This window comes from Mustelus asterias, chromosome 17 (genome assembly GCF_964213995.1).
Source record: "Mustelus asterias chromosome 17, sMusAst1.hap1.1, whole genome shotgun sequence".
Classification (NCBI taxonomy): domain Eukaryota; kingdom Metazoa; phylum Chordata; class Chondrichthyes; order Carcharhiniformes; family Triakidae; genus Mustelus; species Mustelus asterias.
This window is the reverse complement of record NC_135817.1, coordinates 68,587,688-68,614,930: the sequence shown is the minus strand read 5'-3', so window position 1 is coordinate 68,614,930 and position 27,243 is coordinate 68,587,688. Positions and strand designations below refer to the sequence as shown.

The following is a 27,243-nucleotide window of genomic DNA, read 5'->3' as shown; positions in this document are numbered from 1 at the left end:
GTTAAGAATTGTATCTTGTCATTTTATATATTGTTAAAAGTTAATTCATTTGTTATTATTAAACAATGGTGTTAAATGAAATTTGTTTTGATAAAACTCCATGGTTTGTCAGTAGAAATGTTCCAGGAGTGAAACATACGATCCTCACATTAATGCCAAAATAGCAAATTATTGGAGTTTAATCATAAGGACTTCACAATATACCTTGGGGTTTCTGATCTGGTATCCTAACACTTGATGCAATTAAATGGTTTGCTTGGCCATTTCAAAGACCACATTGCTATGATTCTGGCATCACAAGACCAAGTAAGGGACAGGAGATTTCCTTCCCTAAAGGGCATTACTGATCCAGATGGATTTTTATGACAATCACCAATGGTTTTACAATCACCATCAGTGGGACTAGCTGCCATTTCTCCAGAGTATCAGTCTGGGCCTCTGGATTATTAGTCCTGTAACATTACTACAATGCCATCATCATCTCCCCCTTTTAGGAATCAAATAGAAAATACTTCTTCACACAAGGGGTGGTATACGTTTAGAACTCTCATGAACCTGAAATACTGTGAGCAATTCTCAGAACCACAGTTTAGGATATATTGGTCTTGGAGAAAGTGCAACATATGTTTATCAGAATAGGTTGACTTGAAGGATTAAATGAGTAGTTTCAGGGGTGACTTGATTGAAGGTTTCAAGGTATTAAGGGGACATATTGTGAGAAACTATTTCCATTGCTTGGTGTAATCTAGGACCAAGGGATACTGCAAAGGCGATTGGCCTTGACAATATTCCAGCAATAGTACTGAAGACTTGTGCTCCAGAGCTTTCCCTGTCCCTAGCCAAGATGTCTCAATACAGCTAAACCACTGGCATCTACCTGATGTGGAAAATTGCCCAGCTACATCCTGTACACAAATAGGACAAATCCAACCCAGCCAATTACCACCCCCATCAGTCTACTTGACTATCGGTAAGCTGATTCAAGGGGGTCATCAATAGTGCAGAACTTAGCAATATCCTGCTCACTGACACTTAGTTTGGGTTCTGCTAGGTTAACTCAGCTTCTTACATCATTTCAACCTAATTTCAAACATGGACAAAGGAGCTGAAGTCCAGGGGTGAGGTGCGAGTGTCTGCCCTTGACATCAAAATAGCATGTGACTGAACACTAAGGAGCCCTAGCAAAACTGGAGTCAATGGGAATGAGGGAAACTGTTGATTGGAGTCATACCTGGCACAAAGGAAGATGGTCGTGGGTGTTGCAGGTTAATCATCTCAAGTGCCAGGATATTACTGCATGAGTTCCTCAGGGTCATATCCTAGGCCCAACTGTCTTCAGCTGGAGATAACCCCTTGGAACAGTAGCGTTCTGCTTGGTGTTGCTGAAGAACTGCAATTGTGTCTGTAAATTGGTGCTGGAATGCAGCCTCAGGTTACCTGTCTCAGGACGCGGTTAAACCATCAAATGAGCAATTGTAGGGGCCATCTAAATCAAAGCAAGGCTATATCTTTAAAAGTGAAGACTTAAAATCCCTTGAGGGATTTTAATGAGACTGTGCAACTCTCGATGATGTGGAGACGCCGGCGTTGGACTGGGGTAAACACAGTAAGAAGTTTAACAACACCAGGTTCAAGTCCAACAGGTTTATTTGGTAGCAAAAGCCACACCAGCTTTCGGAGCTCCAAGCCCCTTGGGTCACTGTCTGTGTGGTCACCTGAAGAAGGGGCTTGGAGCTCCGAAAGCTTGTGTGGCTTTTGCTACCAAATAAACCTGTTGGACTTTAACCTGGTGTTGTTAAACTTCTAACTCTCGATGCACAGACATCTGGATAATTGCTGAGAAATGCATGGAATCTGTCTTGGTTGCATCTATTTGTGGTGCAATGAGGTGTGTTTGACCAGTTTGCCTGTTAATTCAAATATACCACGTTAATTCTGAGTGTTAGCATATAAGAGACTTTGTAAATTGTTTATTTTTCTGACTTTGTAAAGTTTATTTTGGTTCGTTTAAAAACTGTGGATTCTATGGCTTTGTTCACTTAGTACCTGGGATTTCAAACTTTTAGTCTACTTTAAACAAAAGGTTACTGGTCCCTAACCAGATTGCACCACAATTTGGGTATCTGGTCTGGGACCATAAGTTAGATTGCAGATCAGTCATGATCTCAGTTAAAGGTGGAACAGCCTCACCTACTCCTATGTTCCTGGTGATAGCATTTATGATATTGTAGCTAAAATTGTTAAATAATAATCGTTTGATGTTCAACTCTGTCTTTCATGATTTTAAAGTTTATTTATTAGTCACAAGTAGGCTTACATTAGCACTGCAATGAAGTTACTGTGAAAATTCCCTGGTCGCCACTCCGGTGCCTGTTCATAGAAATCATAGAAACCCTACAGTGCAGAAAGAGGCCATTCAGCCCATCGAGTCTGCACCGACCACAATCCCACCCAGGCCCTACCCCCATACCCCTACATATTAACCCGCTAATCCCTCGAACCTACACATCTCAGTACACTAAGGGGCAATTTTAGCATGGCCAATCAACCTAACCCACACATCTTTGGACTGTGGGAGGAAACCGGTCCCTGGAGCTGTGAAGCAGCAGTGCTAACCACCGAGGGAGAATTTAGCATGGCCAATTCACCTAACCTGCACATCTTTCAGAATGTGGGAGGAAACCGGAGCACGCGGAGGAAACCCATGCAGACATGGGGGGGGGGGGGAAACGTGCAAACTCCACACAGACAGTGACCCAAGCCGGGAATCGAACCCAGGTCCCTGGTGCTGTGCCACCGCGCCACCCAGTAAAGAGCTATGAGTTATTCATGGGTTATAATATACACCTGCTGTGACTGATCGATCCTGGTGAATGATCAGGGTAATTAGAAGAATAGGTGGAACAATCCAAACTGTTGTTAAGGCATTGTATATTGAACCCTAGACATGGATGTTGAACGCCAATCTAGTGCTTCAGCGTGCGTGTCAGGAAAGATGGGGGAGGGTGGTGTGTTATCCAATGCTCTTCAAACAATATAGACTGCCTACTGTAATTTCCATTACAGCATTTCCCACACATTGCATAAGCTTATTTACTTATTAGTCACAAGTAAGCTTACGATAACACTGCAATGAAGTTACTGTGAAATTCCCCTAGTCGCCACACTCTGGCGCCTGTTCGGGTCAATGCACCTAACCAGCACATCTTTCAGATTGTGGAAGGAAACTGGAGCACCCGGAGGAAACCCACTCAGACACGGGGAGAACGAGCAAACTCCACAGTGACCCAAGCCGGGAATAAAAACCTGGGTCCCTGGCACTGTGAGGCAACAGTGCTAACCATTGTGCCACCGTGTCGCCCCATAGTATTTAGTACCCAATCTCACCAATCACTGCACTTAAGTTGTCCCAATATTTAATAAAGAGAATTTGCTAATCCAGAAAGCATTTTATTTTCCCTGCCCAACTTGCAAAATTTTACATTTTCAGTACAATAAAAATCACATTTCCTTAACAAAACTACCTCATATTCAAACACAACAACCAGAAGCTTCTGTGTGAACAGCACAAGTCTTACAGATGAAGAAGAAAAACAATACTAACATATGAAAATACTCCCAAGTTTTAATGTTTAATTCCTGCATACGGTCTGCATTTGCCTCTGTGATTCCCCTGCAGCTGAAGTCCCTGAACTCATTCTAACCATATGGGCTGGGGGGCTGCATTATTCTCACAGGGAGAAGAGAAAATCTTGACAAATCAAACGTTTCACCACATAGCTGCTGATCATGGCAGCAGAGGTTTGCAGATTGCTTACCCACTCCAATAATTAAGGAATCGTGCGTGCATGGTTTCAGGGACAAGAGAAAAAAATGAGGGGAAAATAATGGGAACAGGTCAAGGCAATTATAGGTTTAGTGAATTCTGCCCGTCTGAAGGGCATTCTTCAACAGGCAGCTATTTGAAACATGCTGCATGTGGTATTGTTCCAATTCATTTTCTATCAACTCAAAATTAAATTCTGCATATTATCCAGTGAAAAGAAAATCAAATGAAGTACATTCTGATATCTCAGATAATTATTGTACTTGATAATTTGCAAAAATAATTTTGTAGACCATTTACCATACCTGCATTTTGTAAGTCAACATAAGAATTTTTTTTAATCGGGGAAATTAAATTGATTGTGTTTCAAGGTCTCAATCTCTTCTGCCATAAAGAACAGTGTTTCAATCCCAGCTTTTGTATGTTGAATGATTTCCACATTTGTTAGAATTCCTGATTGGGTAGATGGACAGGAATTATTTTACTCCAGTTGTCAAGATCTCTTTCCATTGAATCAATATTACCTGCAATTTTTTTTTATTTGGGGGCGGGGGGGGGCAGGGCAGTGGGGTGGAAGCGAGAGACAAAAACACACCTTTTATCAGGGTGAGTCAACTGAAATAGTCCACAGAAGCATGCACATGAACTGATTCTAACAGAACTGCCATCAAATCCCTGAAATAATCTTTGTGCCCAGTTCAATTTCAGAGATAACAGATCTGTGGTGTAATACTAAATATATACTAACAGGATAAGTTATTCACAAAAACCATTTCAGGGTTTAGTTACTGTCTCTACAAATCAATATTACAACCTTCAAAAAATCTGAAGTGTTTCCACAGTTTTAACCTACCGTGAAGGCTAAAACCAACATTGTAAGAAGTTTCTGTACCCACAGACAGTACTGAATTGCAAAACCTGTAGCTGACCAAGCACTATAGGTCAATGTTTTTGGATGATTTTGAGTGATCCAATTGTAAAAACATTGATGCAATCTCATTTAACAAGCCAAAAAAAGCAGCAAACTTGCATCTTTCACCACCTTTGATACTCCCAAAACAGTCCATTTCCTTGCAAAAAATGTTCTTGTAGCGTTACTTCTTTTATCATCATTTCTTCTTCCCTCCTCTCGAAGACAATGACTCCTTGTTGACATATGCTGCTCAAGTGCCAAGCACGCTTCAGTACATCACTTGTGGTCACTATTCATTTGTGCAGACAATGAGCATTTGCATGCTATTGAATAGTAGTGCATTTTGTTGCCAAGTCTAATCCTTTCCTTACCTGACATTCACACATGCATACTTCTAGAAGGTCCATGAATAGTAATCAGTTGAATCAAACTGATATAACTAATATAGTACCATCTATTGAATGCTTTTGTTCAAAATTATACCTCCATTTCCAATTGAAAAAAAGTATAAGGCATTTACCCTGGGTTGATTCCTCAGATACTAACAAGGAAGCTCCCAGAGCGACATGAGTTATTACACTGAAGGCTGTAACTTTTCTACCAGTCTGGGAAACAACCTATGAAAATATGATATAACTGGAGTGGTCTCAAAGTGAGGAGACAGATATAGAAGGCCACATGGAATGAGAAATTTAAATTTTTCAGAAAAAGTCAGCCAACATTATTTTTGTTTCCAATGAACAATCGGGAAATATTTCATTCCAAAGTGTGGGTATCAGTAGCTCTCCAATACCTTCCCCGAGTGGCCATTCTTCACGCCAGCAAATGTTGATGGGCCTGTCAATCAGGAAGGGAGCCGCAGGCTACTCTGATATTTTTCTCATATGACATCAACGTGCACATATTTGCCTGCATCAGAAACCACTGATTTGAGTAAAAAGCTTTGCCAATTCCTCCCTTTCAATATAGATGATGCAATCACATTTTACTATCATCTCACATATCAAGCATTGGCCCAAAATTTACCAAATACTATTAAGACTATTCTGTCTCCATTTTAGGCTATCTTGGTGAAAAAATGTACTCATTAACAGCCTACAGAAACAGCATTACCACCTCAGAAAAATGCAGATAGGGTTTGAGCTAACTGTTTGAAGCCCCAGATCTTGATAATTAAGAGAAGTGCTTTATAGGTGTTACTGAGAAAAGGTTAATAAATTCATAATGAATCTTTTAAAATTCAGTTTTCTTATTTTTAAATGCACGTGTGAAGCACCTGTCTCAGCAATATTAACTCTGCACAACATAGGTGGCAACCTTAAGTTGTGCAAAATATTCTTTGCAATAGTGCAGTATTTACAGCATCAATTTTAGGTATATTTCACGAAAAATACTTTTATTGAAAAACAGTTACTGCATGAACCAGGTTGCCTAAATTTAAATATACTTCCATAATCCTTACACATTGTGAGAAATGGAGACAAGTGTGTTGTGGCTGAAATGTACAGATTGTAAAGAGAGATAAATTTACATTGAGGCATCTCACCATCATGTTTTCACGGTGCTATATCCTTTAAAACAACAAAATAAAAACAGATCGAGATCAGATGATATATAACACCCTCTATAATGCAATCCTACACTATGAGTCCACTGAGATTATGAATGGGGTTATTAATACTCCCCACTCATTACGTCAAAGATAAAGGTAAAATCGCCATAGCTCCAGATGACCAAAGGCTGCTCTCCCTTTTGAGGGGGGGGGGGGGGGGGGGGGTGACTGGGTGGTGATTTAACTTGAGGATCACCACACCTCAGGCAAGGGCTAAGTTGAGAAGGTCACCCTTCATGAACAACCTCATTACGTACTGAAGCGCTGAATCATTTTTTAAAGTATTCAGGATTGTGACTACTCAGCACCATAACTTTCCCTTGATTCACAAATGTTTACCGGGGAGTATTTCTTCTCTGCACTCTTTTGTAGCAAACTTGCAGATGTATTCATAGATAACCCACCACAATTTTATTACAAATAACACAAACAGATTAAATTTTCACCAAAGATCTTATTAGTAGCTCAATTATTCTCCAAGGATGTTATTCCTAACCATCAATATTTCTGGCAGATTTTTACCACTTAAAATATCGAGCTGGGAAGTGGAAGAAAACAAATTAAATCATTATACTGAGGTTGCTATAGACAGACTGCGCTACACCTGGTACAGGCCTTGTTTAAGATTTTCAAGGGGCAACCCAAAGACAGAACTGGGAGAGCTGATGTTAGAATGGCAATTCCAGTACACCAAAGAATAGCATAAAATAAATGCATTAATTTATTTGACTCAGCAAAAGAGCAAGACCCCAGTAAATGAGCCTCCTAAACCTCCAATGCTTGAGTTACCAAAGGACTCATGTGGTAGACTGGGAATAACAACACAATCCCAGCTTAGCGTTCATTATTTATCGTAGTTATACAACAGAGCTACTACAAGACTTTCAGAGCCTGAGAATAGGATAGTAAGGATTTCAGCAAAACTGTTATTGTGTTGATTCATGTGAATAAACACATCAGTTAACTAGGTATTGAGGTTTCCAATTCATAGCAAATCTGCACTCACTTTGCCAACTATTCCTCATTAGACATGTGTCTTGTCAGAATAGGAATGATGGTACTTAAACATATTCTGATGGAGCATACCAAATTATAACATTTGCGCATTAGTTTCATAATACCATGACCCCATTAATAATAATTTGAAATAAAGAGCAGTATGCTGAACATTGATGTGGACGAAGAGTCAGAATATAGTTTGCCACTGTAATTCACACACCAATGATTTCCTGTTCTGCCCTTCAAGCATAGAACAGTTAAATGGCAGGTTAAACCATTCCTACGTGAGTTTATATACAACCTAGGAATGCCTCATTAGTCCATCTGCTTACTGGAAAATGGTGCGACAGTAGGAAATCTAAGTTTTAAAAAAGATTTGGCAGAGTTTAAATTTTTGAGAGACATGAAATTTGCTTAAACCAAAATATCTCTTACTATAAAATATAAAACTGTTCTCAGGAGCTACGCAATTAATGATCATGAAATTTTAAATGGTGTGAAATTTAACTGAACTTATACTTACTGAGGTCATAGAATCCCTACAGTGCAGAAGGAGACCATTTGGCCCATCAAGTTTGCACCGACACAATCCTACCCAGGCCCTATTCCCATAACCCCACATATTTACCCAGCTAATCCCCTGACACTAGGGTCAATTTAGCATGGCCAATCAACCTAACCCGCACATCTTTGGACTGTGGGAGGAAACCGGAGCACCCGGAGGAAACCCATGCAGACACAGGGAGAACGTGCAAACTCCACACAGACAGTGACCCGAGGCTGGAATTGAACCCGGATCCCTGATGCTGTGAGGCAGCAGTGCTAACCACTGTGCCACCGTGCCGCCCCTATATATTTTTTCCCTACGTTTAACTGTTGATATGTTAGTTTACCGCACTCTAATCAAAAAGCTCACTGCGACACACGAAAAATAGTCAATGGTAGCTAGAGATGACAGGTCTAAATGTCGATTCTTGTGTCAGAATATTCCTGTAATGGAATTGTTTGAAGGGGTTATCCACTATTTACTAAACACATTGCACTCATTACAATTTATGGTGAGAAAGTCTTTAAGTATACATTTTACACTTATTGTTGAAAATAGTTTCCATTTCAAAGCAATCTGGAGGGTTTAGAATGCATCTTAATCCCTAAATTTCCTTTCTCCTTCCCACTCAACTCAACTCTGGCTTTTGAACAATGGCATTTAGTCCTCGTCTCCAAAATTCCGCAGCTGACTCTTCATTTTCCGCTCCCATAACCTCTGGTTGTCAGAAAATCCTTGTTTTCCCTTGTTGAAGGAATTTGGTCCTGCTGATGTTGGTGTTTCTCTGCAGAAAGATAATGTGAATTACCAACAAATATAATTGTAACTAAAAAGTTTAAAGTTTATTAGTGTCACAAGTAGCTTACATTAACACTGCAATGAAGTTACAGTGAAAATTCCCTAGTTGCCACACTCCGGCACATGTTTGGGTACACTGAGGGAGTCTTTCGGACTGTGGGAAGAAAGTGGAGCACCCAGAGGAAACCCGCACAATGATCCAAGCTGGGAATTGAACCTCGGTCCCTGGCGCTGTGAAGCAGCAGGGCTAACCGCTGTGTCACCATGCCGCCCCTAAAAATGTATAAGTACATTAATGTACACTTTAAAGTTTTAGAAGTGTCTCCATCTCAGAGTCGGGAATTATAAATTACTTAAGTCACAGTCCCCAATATTGAATAATTTTTGGTCCTGAAAGGATTTAAAGCTTTTAAAGTTTATTTATTAGTCACAAGTAAGGCTTACATTAACACTGCATTGAAAATACTGTGAAATTCCCCTACTTGCCACAGTCCAGCGCCTGTTCAGGTCAGTGCACCTAACCAGCACGTCTTTCAGACTGTGGGAGGAAACCGGAGCACCTGGAGGAAACCCACGCAGACATGGGGAGAACGTGCAAACTCCACATAGACAGTGAGTGACCCAAGCCGGGAATCAAATCTGGGTCCCTGGTGCTGTGAAGCAGCAGTGCTAACCACTGTGCTACTGTGCCACCCACACTGTGCCACCGTGCTGCCCACGGTGCATTTAGTAAAATGCATCAGGCATAACACAAGCAGGTTATTGTATCTGCTGCTCAATTGATTTTGTTTGAGGCACCAACTTAACTGTTTATTTCCTTATGCAAACCATGTTAACTGAACATCGATATACAAAAGTTCCAACAGAGTTTTAATCTACAGACCTGGACACTATGTAAGGGCCCACTGACTCCCAGAGTGACCTTGACTCCACTATATGCCCAGTGACTCCCAGTGACAGCTACCGTGACCCCATTTCGTCATTTCCTGTCTTTTGTAGAAACTCTATTCCATACACCCAGTTCTATATCTCTATCAAATCAATTTTGCTGATGCAACCTTCCACGGATTTATTTATTAGTCATAAGTAGGCTTACATTAACACTGCAATGAAGTTACTGTGAAAATCCCCTAGTCTCCACACTCCAGCGCCTGTTCAGGTACGCTGAGGGAGAATTTAGCATGGCCAAAGCACCTAACCAGCACATATTTTGGACTGTGGGAGGAAACCAGAGCACCCTGAGGAAACCCACGCAAACTTGGAGAGAGCGTGACCCAAGTTCTCCGCACAGACAGTGACCCAAGCCAGGAATCGAACTTGGGTCCCTGGCCGAGAGGCAGCAGTGCTAAACAATGTGCCACCGTGTAACCCTACCAGCACTGCTGATACATCTTCCTTTATCTGCAACTGAGGATTTCTCTCAACCGTAGTTGACTGGGCCCCCAACCTTGTCTGTTTAATTTTGCTTTCACCCTTCCCCACCGATCCTCCTTGCAGAATCACAATAGGATTCCCATTGTTCTCATCTCTCACCAGCAGCCTCTGCATTCATTTTAGTCACCTCCAGCATGATGCCACCCATCACATCTCCCCTCCCTGTTCAGCAGTTATCATAGACTCCCACAGTGCAGGAGGCCGCCACTTGGTCCATTTGACGAGTCTGCACCAACCACAATGCAACCCAGGGCCCTATCCCCATACATTTACCCTCGCGAGTCCCCCTGACACTAAGGGGCAATTTAGCATGGCCAATCCATCTAACCCGCACACCTTTGGACTATGGGAGGAAACCGAAACACCCAGAGAAAACCCACGCAGACACGGGGAGAACGTGCAAACTCCACACAGACAATGACCCAAGCCAGGAATCAAACCCTGGCCACTGTACCGCCCCAAAGGGATCAATACCTTTGCTACACTCTGGTCCACACTCCACACACCCAGCTTCAGCTGTTTCATCAATGACCTTCCTTCCAGTACAAGGTAAAAAGTGGAAACGTTCGCTATGACTAGACAATTTTCAGCACCATTTGCAATTCCTCAGATACTGAAACAGTCCATGTCCAAATGCAACAAGACTTGGGTGACAAATGGCAAGCAACATTTGTGTCACACTAGCACCAAGCAATGACCATTTCCAACAAAAGAGAATCTAACCATCACCCCTTGACTTGCAATGGCCTAACCATCACCGAAGCCCCCACTATCAACATCCTGGGGGTTACCACTGACCTGAAACTGAACTAGCTATATTATTACTGTGGCTATAAGAGTAGACATGATGTGGGGGAGAATAAACTTGTGTGGCTTTTGCTACCAAATAAACCTGTTGGACTTTAACCTGGTGTTGTTAAACTTCTTGCTATAAGAGTAGGCCAGACGCTAGGAATCCTGTGGTGAATAACCCAACTCTTGACTCCACAAAGCCCGTTCACCATCTACAAGGCTCAAGTCAGGAGTATTATGGAATACTCACCCGTTGCCTGGATGAGGGCAGCTCTAACTCAAGAAGCTCAGCCGAATTGGCATCCCATCCACAAACATTCAGTCCCTCCACCATAATGGTGTACACAGTGTGTACAATCTACAAGATGTACTTCAGGATCTCACCAATGCTCTTCAGGCAGCAACTTCCAAACCTATAACCACCATTATCCTGCAGACAAAGGTAGCTTACATGTGGGAACACCACAACCTGGAAGTTCCCCTCCAAGCCACTAGCCATCCTGACTTGAAAATATATCACTGTCCCTTCAATACCACCAGGTCACATTCAGAAACTCCCTTCCTAATAGCATTGTAGTTGTATCTACAATACATGGACTTCAGCAGTTCAAGAAGGCAGCATACCACCAACTCTCAAAGGCAATTAGGGATGCACAATAAATGCTGTTGTAGCCAGCAATGCCCACATTCTATGAATTAATATTTTAAAAATCCAGCTCTTCCCAAAGGATCATTCCATACAAGCTCAGGAGATGCAACATTACCCTTTTACTTCCTCCTTTCCTGCATCTGGGGCCTCAAATAGTTAAAGCCCCAAACACCACCTCCCAAGTGAAGTGATTTATTTGTACTTCCTTCAATTTAGCATTTCGCCGTTCATTTCTCATTACGTGGTCTCAAAAGTTGGGAAACCCTGAACTAGCCCATCAGAACTAAGAGCAGGGAGTAGGCCATTTGGTCCCTCGAGCCTGCTCCGCCATTCAATAAGATCATGGCTGATCTTTTCACGTACTCAGCTCCACTTACCCACCTGCTCACCATAACCCTTAATTCCTTTACTGTTCAAAAATCTATCTTTGCCTTAAAAACATTCAATGAGGTAACCTCAACTGCTTCACATGACTGATCTTCGACAAAAACACAATTTTCCTGTGCTATCTTCGTATCTCTTGATATCTTTAATATCTAGAAATCTGTTGATCACTGTCTTGAATATAGTCAATGACAGCCTGTACAACCCTATGGGTGTAGAGAATTCCAAAGATTCACCACCATCCAGAGTAATGAAATTCCTCCAACTCTTCCTTATTTCAGTTCTAAATGGCCCTAAATGTGCTGAGGGGTAGAATGTAATCTCATTGGAAAGGCATATACTCATCGGGATACTGAAATCCAGTTTTTTTTACATTTGCATTTTGCCTTGTAACCATGCACTATTTTTGCTTTGTAATTAAAAGACAATAAGTTGTCTGGAGATCAGTCTTGCAACTGGTGACTACTGTAAGAAGCTGTAATATTCTTATCTAAGTTGACAGTACTTGAAGAAAATGTTATAGGACAAAGTGCTTTTTGTTGCAGCCAGACACTGGCCAAATCTCGGCCAGTATGCATTGCAGAGGCAGAAAGATTTCTTAAAGTGGCATAAATTATGAGTGCTGCAGGACTGTTTTTCAAAGACCTGAAACAAAACACAGGATGTCCCACTGTGAAGTGTATGGCTCTGTAAACAACTATTCCTAATAGCTAAACCTTGCCTAACAGAAGTGCTTGTCTTGATGCAAAGTTAGAACCTTCGTGAAACTTTGTTTCAGTAAGTTTGATAGGAAATGAAACCGAATGGAGACAAAACATCTGTTCCAGGATGATTATAAAACCCAACCATAGAAAATCAACAAATACATGGAAACTGCAAGAAACTGACACAAGCTAACATTGAATGATCTCAGTTTGTCTTCTTTTGAAATGCGGAAAAACTAGCTCTGCAAGAAGATACGTTTTATTAGATTAACTGTTTTGAATTCACGGAGCAACAAATTGGAAGGAGTGTGCAATTTGAGGGACTATGATCATTCAATTAATTATCTTGGTGATCTTTTAATGTGATCAGGAAAAAGTGTTTAACAAAGATGCATGAAGTCAATGTGTGGTTTGAACAAGAATTTGACGCCCTATTAGGTAAGTCTAGCTGAAGGCGGATTTTGATAGGACGGTACTACCCTGCCAACAGAAAATTTGCCCACTTTGAAAAGATAATTATAAAAACTGATTTGCTACTGCAACCAGGAAACTTGAGGTCAGTTGCTAATGCTCAACAGGAGTGACTGTTCGCTGGGTGACCATATGTATAACTTCTTGTGATGTATTATTTTTTATTCATTCGTGGGTCATGGGCATTGCTGGCTGGCCAGCATTTATTGCCCACCCCTGGTTGCCCTTGTTCAGAGAGCAGTTGAGAGTCAACCACATTGCAGTGGCTCTGGAATCACATGTAGGCCAGACCAGGTAAAGACAGCAGATTTCCTTCCCTAAAAGACACGAGTGAACCAGGTGGTTTTTCCAACAATCGACAATGGTTTCATGGTTATCAGTAGATTCTTAATTCCAGATTTTTTTAAATTGAATTCAAATTTGAACCCTGGTCCCGAGGACATCAGATGAGTTTCTGAATTAATAATCTAGCGATAATACCGCTAAGCCATCGTCTCCCTTTAATTTGTAACGAACAGTATTGTGTTGCTAACTGGTATTCCCAACACATCTAGTAACAGCATTAATATCTAATGATGAGGATTTTGAGTGTTGCCTCATTTCTTATATCTGAACTACTGACTAACCTTGAAGAGCAAGTCATATTTGACTAATTTGGTGGAATTCTTTGAGAACATTATATGCGCAGTGGACAATGGAGAACCTGTGGATGTGGTGTACCTGGATTTCCAGAGGGCATTTGACAATGTGCCGCACCAAAGGCTGCTGCATAAGATAAAGGTGCACGGTGATACAGGTAATGTATTGGCATGGATAGAGGATTGTTTAACTAACAGAAAGCAAAAAGTGGGAGTAAATTAGTGTTTTTCTGTTTGGTGATCAGTGACTAGTGGTGTGCATCAAGGATCAGTGTTGGGACTACAATTGTTTACAATTTACATAGATTATTTGGAGTTGGGGACCAAGTGTAGTGTGTCAAAATTCGCAAATGACACCAAGATGAGTGGCAGAGTAAAGTGTGCAGAGGACACTGAAAGTCTGCAAAGGGATATAGATAGTCTAAGTGAGTGGGCAAGGTTCTGGCAGATGGTGTACAATATTGGTAACTGTGAGGTCATCCATTTTGGCAGGAATAACAGCAAAATGGACTATTATTTAAATGGTAAAAAATTGCAGCATGCTGCTGTGCAGAGGGACCTTATGCTTGAATCACACAAAGTTGGTTTGCAGGTGTAGCAGGTAACTAAGAAGGCAAATGGAATTTTGCCCTTCATTGCTAGAGGGATGGAGTTTAGAAATAGGGAGCTTATGTTGCAGCTGTATAAGGTGCTGGGTGAAGCCACACCTAGAGTACTGTGTACAGTTTTGGTCTTCTTACTTGAGAAAGGATATACTGGCAATGGAGGGGGTACAGAGGCGATTCACTACGTTAATTCCGGAGTTGAGCGGGTTGGCTTATGAGGACAGACTGAGTAGACTGGGACTATGCTCACTGGAATTCAGAAGAATGAGGGGCGATCTTATAGAAACATATAAGATAATGAAGAGAATAGATAAGATAGAAGCAGGGAGGTTGTTTCGACTGGCAGGTGAACTAGAACTAGGGGGCATGGCCTCAAAATAAGGGGGAGCAGATTTAGGACTGAGTTGAGGAGGAACTTCTTCACACAAAGGGTTGTGAATCTGCCCAGTGAAGCATTGAAGCTACCTCATTGAATGCTTTTAAGGCAAGGATTGATACATTTTTGAACTGAAAGGAATTAAGAGTTATGATGAGCGGGCGGGTAAGTGGAGCTGAGTTCACGAAAAGGTCAGCCATAATCTTATTGAATGGCAGAGTAGGCTCGAGGGGTCAGATGGCCTACTCCTCCTCCTAGTTCTTATGTTCTTACATGTATTTGGTTATGTCTTACACTACCTAACAATGTCTCACTGATATACAACTATAGGTGCATCCACTGAGTTACGACTTTCGTGTTTTGAACTTTAATTGTTGAAATTATTAAAACCATACCGTCCCATATTCTTCATACGCATTTTTGCTTCAGGGGGCATTTCCTCAGGCTCACTCTGTGGGTAGAAATAAAGGATTCTATTAACCAATCAACCTTTTATAATACAGGTGTTATATTTCAAACATATCCTTTGGAAGAATTGGGTTCTTCCAAATTCTTGGTGCAGAAACTTTAGCTATCAAGATGTTTCAGGAGACATTTTGCACACTCACTGGATTCCTGATGCAAAAGTACATTGGAGGTTTATCACTGTCAACTCCACAGAGAGTATACTATCCTGCTTAGAATGCCATTTAGCCATGACACGATACACAACAAGATTGCAGGTCTCCCAAATGTAAAGCAGCATGAAAATGTAGGAAAATGTGACATCAAAATACCACCACCACTGATTACATGGCTGCCATAACTGGATGGGTACTGATAGATCATTCTAAAGAGTCTCTGATCAGTAATCAAGCAACGAGCAAATACTATTCATTATAACCATAGAAGTAGTTAAAAAAATTAAATATAGAGAATAGCACCTTACAAAAAGTGTGAATGTAAAAGTACCTGTTGATTATACTTGTCATCAACTTCAGGAAGCGTAAAGGAGAACATGCCCCTGTCTACATCAATGGGAACGAAGTAGAAAGGGTCGAGAGCTTCATGTTTTTAGGTGTCCAGATCACCAACAACCTGTCCTGGTCCCCCCATGCCGACACTATTGTTAAGAAAGCCCACCATTGAACCAGGATTGATTTCCCCAGGTGTGGCAGTACCGGTAGAGAGGAAGATATACTAGTTCTTCTCAGAAGACTAACAAAATTTGGCATGTCAGCTATGACTCTCAGCAACTTTTACAGATGCACCATAGAAAGCATTCTTTCTGGTTGTATCACAGCTTGGTATGGCTCTGCCCAAGATCGCAAGGAACTACAAAAGGTTGTGAATTTAGCCCAATCCATCACGCAAACCAGTCTCCCATCCATTGACTCGGTCTACATTTCCCGCTGCCTCGGTAAAGCAGCCAGCATAATTAAGGACCCCACATACCCCGGACATTCTCTCTTCCACCTTCTTCTGTCGGGAAAAAGTTACAAAAGTCTGAGGTCACATACCAACCGACTCAAGAACTGCTTTTTCCCTGCTGCTGTCAGACTTTTGAATGGACTTACCTTGCATTAAGTTGATCTTCCTCTACACCTTAGCTATGACTGTAACACTACATTCTGCACTCTCTCATTTCCTTCTCTATGAACGGTATGTTTTGTCTTATAGCGTGCAAGAAACAATACTTTTCACTGTGTGTTAATACAAGTGGCAATAATAAATCAAAATTAAATTAAACATAGAAAATAGCTGCAGGAGTAGGCCATTCAGCCCTTCGAGCCTGCACCACTATTCAATATGATTATGGCTGATCGTGCACTTTCAGTATCCCACTCCCGCTTTCTCTCGTCACTTTAAAAGATGATCGATACTTAAAATCTTGTTAGATTTAGAACTTAAAATGAGGCATTAAATCAAGGCTCCTCCTTTCAGTTCAGAAAACCAGATCTCCCCCAAGACTCATAGAATCCCCACAGTGCAGAAGGAGGCTATTTGGCCCAAAAAGTCTGCGCCGACCACAATCCCACCCAGGACCTATACCCGCAACCCCACATAATTAATTACTCTTGCTAATCCCCCTGAGGCCATGGCCAATCACATCCTTGGAGTGTGGGAGGAAACAAGAGCACCCGGAGGAAACGCACACTGAAAGTCCATGTGACTCCAGACAGCAATGTGGCTGACCCTTCATGCCCTCTGAAATAGCCAAGCAAGCTTCTCAGTTGTATCAACCCTACAAAGTCTAAAAGGAATGAAATCGACGGGCTACCGGCATCAATCTAGGCACTGGAAAAGACAACGGCAAACCCAGACCTGATGACCCTACAGAGTCCTTCTTAGTAATATCTGGGGGTGGGAGAGCTGTCCCACTAACTAGTCATACTCACCAAATATTTTACAATGTCCCAGACAACACCATCCCTGGGTACATCATGCTTCACCAGCAGAGGAGCCAGCACAGTGGTATTCAATCAGACGGGAGGTATCCTGTGAGTCCTCAACATTGACTTTGGATCCCATGAAGTCTCATCACATCAGATCAAACAGGGACAAAGAAACGTTTGCTGATCAGCACCTACCACACCACCATCCTGCCAATTTACCTGTCAAAGATGTATCTCTCCATGATAGCATTGGTAGGAATGACCACGGCATATAACTTGTGAGTCAAAGTCCTGTTTCCACTGTGTTATGTGGCACCACCACTGTGCTAAATGGGATAGATTTCAAACACATCTAGCAACTCAAAACTATAGACAAAGCATACTGTTCATGGACAACGTAGGGGAGAAAGAAAGGAGGGGGTGCAGAATGTAGTGTTACAGTCATAACTAGGGTGCAGAGAAACATCAAATGAATATAAGGTAGGTCCATTCAAAAGTCTGATGGCAGCAGGGAAGAAGCTGTTCTTGAGTCGGTTGATATGTGATCTCAGACTTTTGTATCTTTTTCTCGACGGAAGAAGGTGGAAGAGAGTATGTTCAGGGTGCGTAGGGTGCTTGATTATGCTGGCTGCTTTTCTGAGGCAGCGAGAAGTGTAGACAGAATCAATGGATGGGAGGCTGGTTTGCATGATGGACTGGGCTACATTCACCCTTCTTGCGGTCTTGGTCGGAGCAGGAGACATATCAAGCTGACTCTCTCACTGGCAATAGCATGGGACTGAACATATTTTGGTCGGACTGTTGTGACAGTCAAGGTAAGATTCAGGACACGCAATCTCCAATAATCTCCAATATCGGTTATTTCCACATTTGTTACAACTCCTGACTTTTGCATGGCTCAGCTCAACTGCCGCAGAAACCTTCATTTATGCTTGATGTGACTATTCCAACATACTCCTGGATGGTCTCCACTTATTCTTCATTACCTTTGGTCATCCGATGTCTGCTGCTTGTGCTCAACTGGTAACATGTCTAGTTCATTCATTACCCTGTGTTTGTTAACTTGTATTGGTTCCTGGTCAAGCAATGTCTTGATTTCAAAATTCTAATCCTCGTTTTGAAATTCTTCCAGGTCTTTCCCCTCCCTATCTCTATATCTCCCTCACAACCCTTTGGGTTATCTCTGTTTATCTCATTCTGGCCTGTTGAGCATTCAAGATTTTAACTGCTTGACCATGTCATCACTCTGTTCATGGAGTGGTTGCATCAGTGTTTTTTATGCTCAGATCTATACTGACGCTTTAGATCGTGAAATAAGAGGTTTACACTAAATGGATTTTCATAAAACATCAAAATTTCTGCACTGATCAGCAAGATTCTGTCAGTTGCATCATGTGGTAGTCTCTTACTGGAGGGCATAGGATCCCAACAGGTAGATTTAGTCTTTGAGGGAGATCTCTTGCTGTATTATCAGTTGCCTAGGCCCTACACCTCTTCAGCACTCTACCTCACTGACATCCTTTTAGACATCCTTAAAACCCCCCAATTTGACCAAGCTTTTGTCATCTGACCTAATATCTCCTTGTGAGGTTCGGTATAATTTATTTTATAATATTCCTTTGAAGCATCTTGGGATGCTTTGTTACATATGAAAACAAGTTGCTGTTGGTGGACTATTAGGTTGAGTCGATGACCTTTTTATTTAGGCAACATGAATAAGTTCCATTTCAAACATACTTTCCCTTGCCTTCTCTCAGAGAACAGTACCAACTCCCAGCAATTGCAACTGTACAGAAATGATGCTCCCATCTCATAATACACAACTACTTTTTTAAAAAGTACTTACATCCTCATCTTCATTGAAAACTGCTGCAACTGAAGGTTTCTTTGGGGCTAAAACAGGTGGACTTTCTTTTGGGTTCTAGAAATAGAAATAAATGATAAGACTTCAGTTCTGATAACCGTAACAGGATGGTATTAAAACAACTATTCTTCATAAATACATAATGAGCCATTGCAGAGCTATTTGATTAATCCCACTTGTCCTCCTCCCCCCCCCCCCCCCCCCCCCCCCTCTCTCTCTCAAGTACTTATCCAATTCCTTTTTAATGTTATTAATAGATCTGCTCCCTTTTAGGCAGTGCATTCCAGGTCACATGTAAAAAAAGGTTTCTTCATTGGTCATTTGCCAATCATCTTGTGTTCCCTGGTTACTGACCCTTCTGGCACTGGAAGCAGTTTCTCCTGATTTACTCATTCATGATTTTGAACATTTCTATCCAATATCCTCTTAACCTTCTTGGTTCTAGGAAGAACAAGTCTGGCTTATCCAATCTCTCCACATAACCGAAGTCTCTCATTATTGGTACCATTCAAGTAAAGTCCTGTTACACCTCTCTAAGGTCATGACATACTTCCTATAAAGAGATACCCAGGATTGAACACAATATTCAGCTGAGGCCTTTTATAAATATGTAATATAACTATGTGCTTCTATTCTTTCATAAAACCAAGGATTGCATATGTCTTAACATCCTTCCGAACTTATCCTACCACCTTCAATGACCTGTATACATTGATCCCTGATCTCTGTTCCTTTATCACACTTCAACCCAAAATCTTTATTAATGATTTGGATGAAAGCATCAGAGGAAATTGTGTGCAGGTTTGCAGATGACCAAGGATTTGTGTCAATCTTAGACGACAAAAAAAGCACGATCAGATCAAGATAGAGAGGGAGAGAAATGTGCCCGTACAGATGTGTGAGATGTTATGTGCAGCATGAATGTAAACCATGTGTATAGTAGGCAGGGCTCTGAACTAGACTATTAGGGAGGAAAGACACTTAAAGGTGTTCTTAAACATTCATGCTGTGAAGCTACAGCAAATGTAAATTAGGATACATGATTATGGTGATCCAATATAAAACAAAAAATATTACTGTGCTCATCTGTCCTCTAGATTTTTTAACAATGATTTTGAATCTATGATCCATTCGCCAGGGGAACAGCTTTCCTTTGCCTACTTTATCAAATCATCTCAAAAACATTCTAATAGGTGACCTCTTAACCGTCTCTGTTCCAAGAAAAACAGTACTAACTTTTCCAACCTTTCCTCATAACATAAATTCCTTGTCCTTGGTAACATACAGGTAAATCTTCATCTTATCCTTCCTAATGCCTTTACAACTTTGCTGAAATGTAGTGCTCAGAATTGTTCACAATATGCCAGCTGAGGCCTAACCAGTGATTTATGAAGTTCTAGCATGACTCATTTGCTTTTATATTCTATTATTCCTTTGAATAATTCATATGCTTTTCATCAAATTCCCTACAGCCTTTAGGAATTTGGGTATATGGGCACATTATCCACTCATCACAAATTGGCTCATTTATAGTAGACTCTCTTTCCAAATTCCTCTTCCAAAGTGCGACTGAGGCAGGTACAAAAAAAATCTAATATTGTCTACATTTTAATCAAGTATGAGGAATTTCACCAAATAAATCACTCCCTACTGAGCAACTTTATTGTTTGATTGAATTAATTTGGTTAGAAATACAAATATACATTTTACATTCTACCTTGCTTTTTAGTTCTTCAATCATCTACTCAATTTTTCTTTCATACCTCCCCAATTCCACCAAAACAGGTCCTTTACACCTAAAAATGTCAGACTAATTGACTAGTTTCTGACAACTGAAGGGAGAGCAAGTGTGACTTGGCCAGTGCCTTCTATTTGAGAAAGCACCTCCATTCTGTTCATGCAAAGACAAGTGACATGGAATGTACCATCTGGGCAATTACAACAAGCGCTTATATCTTAAGTGGTTACAACTGGTGAAATAATGGATTACTATAACTGATCTGCAGTTTTACTGAAAAGGTAATGATTTGTTACACTTTTTAGTTGGTGGTGAAAGTGTATTTAACTGGAGGGGGCCTCAGAATTATCAAGTCCCATTTCAGTGTCTCAACCCAGTTGAGATTAGTTAACTCAACAAAGTCCATGAGTCAAGCCTGAGATCTTGCTGGTTTATAAAGCTCAGCGAAACACTAGATAGACTTCCTGGGCCACTGGAAAATGCATTTCTTTAAAAAAGATGCAGCTGAGCACCCCTTTCCCCACCCTCAACAGCCAACATGAATATTAATAATAGGGACTCTTCATTCTTCATTAATGGGTACATTTATGCATTAATGTTATAAAGGTCAGAACACAGAAACAGAACAAGTCATTCAGCCTCTCAAACTTATTTCGCAATTCTATTAGCAATGGCTAAGCTGTTCCTTAAATACATTTTCCCACCTTTGTTCAATATCCCTTAACATCCTTACCTATCAACAATCTATAAAATGATCACCTTGATAATATTCAATTAGTCCCACTTTTCTATATACTTCCAAAAAACAGCTCAAGGAGCACAATTGTACCCAGGTGCCTACAAAAGAATATTCTACAATATACGTTTTGCGCACATATCTAAAATTTAGACTGGTAATAGGAATTCACAGACAACATATCAGCATTAAAACCATGTTCAAGTGATTAAAGCTATTACTACAAAAATATATTTTCCCAATTCAAATGTTCACTCTGCTTGCAATTTCTAAATACTAAATTTTACATTTACTAAAATGAAGTGATGCATTTCAATTGTAACGAAGAGTTGCACTAGGAGAATCCTCACTTCCTAGAAGCAATTGTTTGCAAACATTGTAAGGATAAACTGCATGTGGTGATTCGCAGCACAACTCTCACACCTGGAGTGGCAGGGTGGCACAGTGGTTAGCACTTCTGTCTTACAACACCTGGGAGTGTGCGTGTGTGTGTGCGGGTGCACACACGTGTTTCCTCTGGGTGCTCCGGTTTCCTCCCACAGTCCAAAGATGTGCAGGTTAGGTGGATTGGCCATGCTAAATTGACCCTTAGTGTCCCAAGATGTGGAGGTTAGGGAGACTAGCGAGATAAATGCGTGGGGTTACGGGGATAGGGTGGGTAATAGACCTGGGTAAGATGCTCTGTTGGAGAATTAGTGCAAACTCAATGGGCCGAATGGTCTCTCTCTGATCTGTTGAAAATTCTACGATTTTATTAACATTTTTAATCTCACACTGATTACATTTCTCCCAAAGAAGAGGCCATTAGCAGGAGAAGGTTAAAATTGTGGATTAGAATTAAATACCCATTTCATTTGGTTCTGAACACAACCATTTAGTGTGGTTTTAGTGTTCATATAATTTCATTACCAGCACCCAACTGCTCTTCTTGAACTATGCTGATTTCAACTTAGGCTTTGTTTGGTTTTGAACTCCTTCCCCCCTTTCTGTTGCTGAATATGCCCAGTGCTTCAGAAGTGTGGCCCCATCAGTACCATGTAAACAATGATATTACAATTAGAAATATCCATTATAATAAACTACAAGTATCTTTTGACACATAGAAAGCATAAAAAATTACTTACACTTGCTCCTAGTTTGATGGATATTGGAGCTGGTTTCTTTACGGTCATACTTCCTATTGAAAATCCAATTTTGGTAACTTTTGCAGGGGTGGGTTTGTTGTTTGCATCCCCGGAAGCAGAGTCATCTTGATTTTTCTCATCAGCTGCTCTTTTCTCTGCACTTCGAGTTGAACTTTCTCCTTCATTACTGGAAGAAACAGTCTTAGTTTTCACAGTTTTCTCTTCCTTCTCTTCTGGTCCTGGTGGAGTCGAAACAACTTACCAAGATGAGATACTTTATCGAGCACTTTGGTGGATGCAGCAACCTCATTAAGTATTAGGGAGCTTCTGTGGGTGTGCACTGACTGAACCAGTAGTCTCTTCCACTGTTTGTCAGATACAGTAGATGCAGGCACTGAGAAACCATTTCATGGATGGATGGACTCTACATTTCAGTTTTAGGGTAGGATTAATCCAGTGCTCCTGTTTCTTGGACCCCCAAAGAAAATTCACAGACCAAAACAGTACAGATTTTGGTAGACTAAAGGTCCACACTGAGGAAACATTCACCAATGATTGTACAAATTGTAGACTTTCAGGTGTTACATGTTGGGGGGGGGGGGGGGGGGGGGGGGGGGGGGGGGGGGGGGGGAACACAGCACCAGAATGACAACATCCTAAAATAACTGATGACCAAACGGAGTGCCAAGGTGGGTATCGTTTCAGACAGTGATTCACGTAGTCAAGTTATAATCAATTACTCTAAGAGCTACAGTTCCAGTAATTTGAGTTTTTACTCACTGGACTTTTATCTTTTATTTTCATTTCTTACTAAATCAGTAGTAACATCCAACAGAATACACGTAGATCCAGTGTTCAATAAATTAAAGAGGCAAATTCTTCAAATCTCTGATAATCAGTTTGAAATCTGATTCAACTAATGTTAATTCTGAAGACAAAATTCAGAATGACAAATAATGAGTCAAAAACTTTTTTTAAAAACTAAATCGTTTTACATGTGTAGATCATTTACTACAGAATAAAATTTTGTTCCAAAAGAAATAATTACTTTAGTTAAACTCAGACTTGCTAGTTTTCAAAAACAAATTCCTCCTCATTTTGAACAGGTAATTTGCAGAAACACTTTTCGAGTTCAAATATTTTCTAACATGTGCACTAGCCATCAGCTTTTATTCCAAAAGCACATACCTATTATTAAATCGCCTCTGCATTCCTGACAAGGAATCAGCCAAAGAGCCAACACATATTTCTTTCATTCGCCTCACAGTTCGGTCAGAAATGAATTCAATAGCCGAGACTATATCAATTATGGGACTATATAATCATCATTAACCAACAAACTAATTGAAAATTAATGTTAAACAAAGCATAACCCATATATTTGATAAAAATAACTATTTAGAGGATAGTCCTACAGCTAACGTTTGGGAATTTAAGTTTGATGCTCTAAATTCCAAAGCTGCCTGCTTACGTGATTTACATCTGCCAGGTATACTGCTATATCCAGTTGTAGTACAAACCAGTGACAAAGATGCTCTAATTTACTGGATTACTGATCAAACAAAAATAGTACTGTATTGGTCCTACTGGATTTTTTGTGTTGCCAAAACTCTGAATCACTGAATGTATCCAACATTGTTTTCATATGGCATTTTATGATAAGTCACCAGCTATTACGCACATTTTGAAATAACTAAACATTCCAAAAAAAATGTCAAGTACAACAGTTAAGATTACAAATTGTTACAGGTATCACAAAGTGTGCCTTAGTTATAATGGGTCATGCATTATTCTTGATTGGGCCTTTAATGCTTCCTTTCAGTTACTTGGTTTGAATTTCAGATACTAATCAAAAAGTCACAATCAATAAAAATCTCTATTCCAATGCAAGATGTTTGCTTGAAAATGAGATCAATTATCACAAAAACATGAATGGCAACAAAACTTTTGTGTCCTAACCCATCCTCCACATTAGATTTCTCTACATTTTAATAACTTGAGCTACAAATAAATGCATACTGGGTCATAATCAGATTAGCCAATGGGCTGCTTGCATTTCACATTATACGACGAAATATTGTAGGAGTCAGTTCCTACATTTCACAGCAATGTAAGAAAATGCTTTGTTTCTAAGAAAAAACATGAGCTACATCTGTAGTCACACTTGCAATAGAAATTATTCCGAGTGCTAGACTGAATTGTCTCGAGTGTTGGCTTTTAATCAAACGTTCCACGTTTAAGATAGCATTCAGCACTACAAAAAAACCTAATAAATCGTTCGTTTAAAAATAAAATTTGAGTTCCAAAATACTTAAAGGCAATGCACTGAAATTGGACTGACCTATTCTAATAAAATGCACTATAACTCAGAGCTGGAAGCCCGTGTACAGTGTGTGGGGGGAGGAATGATATTCGAGGCCCTCCCGCCTGCTACTGACCCCACACTGGCTGCACAGCCTCCTCCGGGGAGCCGGGAGGGGGAGGGGAGCTGAATTTCTGGCTTTGTTTTTTTTTAATTGTTTCGTCCCTTCGCTAGTAGTGACAATATCGGGGTTTGTGCACATCCTGCCGCGCTGTGTAGTTAAAAGATTATGAAGCGGCACCTTCATCTTGCAGTTTCTCCGCCTCCGTGCGCCTTTCCTCCGCCATTTTGAACCAACTTCAAACCGCCAACGGCACTCTGGGAGGGAGAGGATCGTCACTTCCGGCGCCACAGCCAGGCCCCGCCCCTCTCCAAGGCTGGCAGCTGTTGTGTCTATCACATAGAAACAGGAGTAGGCCATTCGGCCCTTCAAGCCTGCTGTGCCATTCATATAGATCTTGACTGATCATCAAATTCAATATTCTGATCACCCCCCCCCCCCCGCATATCCCTTGAGCCCTGAGAGTTATATCTAATTTCTTCTTGAAATCAGACAACGTTTTGGCCTCAACTACATTCTGTGGAAATGAATTCCACGCACTCACCACCCTCTGGGTGAAGAAATTTCTCCTCACCTCAGTTCTAAAAGGTTTAACCCTTAACCTCAAACTATAAGAAAAGAGAGGCGTACAGAAGGTTCAGAGAGCTAGGAGGTGTTAAGGATTTAGAGGAGTATACGGGATGTAGGAAGGAGCTTAAGAAGGAAATTAGGAGAGCGAGAAGGGGTCATGAGAAGACCTTGGCGGGTAAGATTAAGGAGAATCCCAAGGCTTTCTACAAATATGTCAAGAGTAAAAGGATGAGATGTGAAGGCATAGGACCCTTAAAAGGTGAAGGGGGAAAAGTTTGTGCGGAACCGTTAGAAATGGCGGAGGTGCTTAATGAATACTTTACCTCGGTATTCACGGTGGAAAGGGATCTGGGTGGTTGTACTGCTGGTTTGCGGTGGACAGAAAGGATCGAGCATGTGGACATAAAGAAAGAGGATGTGTTGGAACTATTGAATGGCATCAAGGTTGGTAAGTCGCCGGGACCGGATGGGATGTACCCCAGGTTACTGTGGGAGGCGAGGGAGGAGATTGCGGAGCCTTTGGCGATGATCTTTGCATCGTCGATGGAGATGGGAGAGGTTCCGGAGGATTGGAGGATTGCGGATGTGGTCCCTGTATTCAAGAAAGGGAACAGGGACAGCCCGGGAAATTACCGACCGGTGAGTCTAACCTCAGTGGTTGGTAAGTTGATGGAGAGGATCCTGAGAGACAGGATTTATGATCATCTAGAGAAGTTTAGTATGATCAAAAGTAGTCAGCACGGCTTTGTCAAGGGCAGGTCGTGCCTTACGAGCCTGGTTGAGTTCTTTGAAAATGTGACCAAACACATTGACGAAGGAAGAGCGGTGGATGTGGTCTATATGGACTTCAGCAAGGCGTTCGATAAGGTCCCCCATGCAAGACTTCTTGAGAAAGTGAGATGTCATGGGATCCAAGGGGCTGTTGCCTTGTGGATCCAGAACTGGCTTGCCTGCAGAAGGCAGAGAGTGGCTGTGGAGGGGTCTTTCTCTGCATGGAGGTCAGTGACCAGTGGAGTGCCCCAGGGATCTGTTCTGGGACCCTTGCTGTTTGTCATTTTCATAAATGACCTGGATGAGGAAGTGGAGGGATGGGTTGGTAAGTTTGCTGACGACACCAAGGTAGGTGGTGTTGTGGATAGTTTGGAGGGATGTCAGAAGTTGCAGCGAGACATAGATAGAATGCAAGACTGGGCGGAGAAGTGGCAGATGGACTTCAACCCGGATAAGTGTGTAGTGATCCATTTTGGCAGATCCAATGGGATGAAGCAGCAGTATAATATGAAGGGTACCATTCTTAGCAGTGTAGAGGATCAGAAGGACCTTGGGGTCCGGGTCCATAGGACTCTTAAATCGGCCTCGCAGGTGGAGGATGCGGTCAAGAAGGCGTATGGCGTACTAGCCTTCATTAATCGAGGGATTGAGTTTAGGAGTCGGGAGATAATGCTGCAGCTTTATAGGACCCTGGTTAGACCCCACTTGGAGTACTGCGCGCAGTTCTGGTCACCTCATTACAGGAAAGATGTTGAAGCCATTGAAAGGGTGCAGAGGAGATTTACAAGGATGTTGCCTGGATTGGGGGGCATGCCTTATGAGGATAGGTTGAGGGAGCTTGGTCTCTTCTCCCTGGAGAGACGAAGGATGAGAGGTGACCTGATAGAGGTTTAC

At 41.3% G+C, this 27,243-nt stretch overlaps 1 protein-coding gene across 1 annotated transcript; it reads right to left on the bottom strand.

The window, feature by feature from the left end:
- Positions 1-6,000: 6,000 nt before the first annotated feature.
- On the bottom strand, positions 6,001-25,277 carry pcnp (PEST proteolytic signal containing nuclear protein). Its single transcript, XM_078232910.1, has 5 exons — positions 25,189-25,277; positions 22,586-22,824; positions 18,970-19,044; positions 15,144-15,199; positions 6,001-8,681 (listed from the first exon to the last, which is right to left on the bottom strand). The coding sequence occupies exons 1-5, from the start codon at positions 25,232-25,234 to the stop codon at positions 8,558-8,560; spliced, it is 540 nt and encodes a 179-aa protein (XP_078089036.1). The 5' UTR covers positions 25,235-25,277; the 3' UTR covers positions 6,001-8,557.
- Between the last annotated feature and the right edge of the window lie 1,966 nt (positions 25,278-27,243).

What these genes read in the sequence shown, in the direction of transcription:
- pcnp (XM_078232910.1), bottom strand. Translation starts at nt 25,234, where the DNA reads ATGGCGGAGGAAAGGCGCACGGAGGCGGAGAAACTGCAAGATGAAG. An exon ending in GGAGAAACTGCAAGATGAAG is followed by an intron (nt 22,825 to 25,188) that starts GTGCCGCTTCAT and finishes CGACTCCACCAG; the next exon opens with GACCAGAAGAGAAGGAAGAG. An exon ending in CCATCAAACTAGGAGCAAGT is followed by an intron (nt 19,045 to 22,585) that starts GTAAGTAATTTT and finishes TTCTATTTCTAG; the next exon opens with AACCCAAAAGAAAGTCCACC.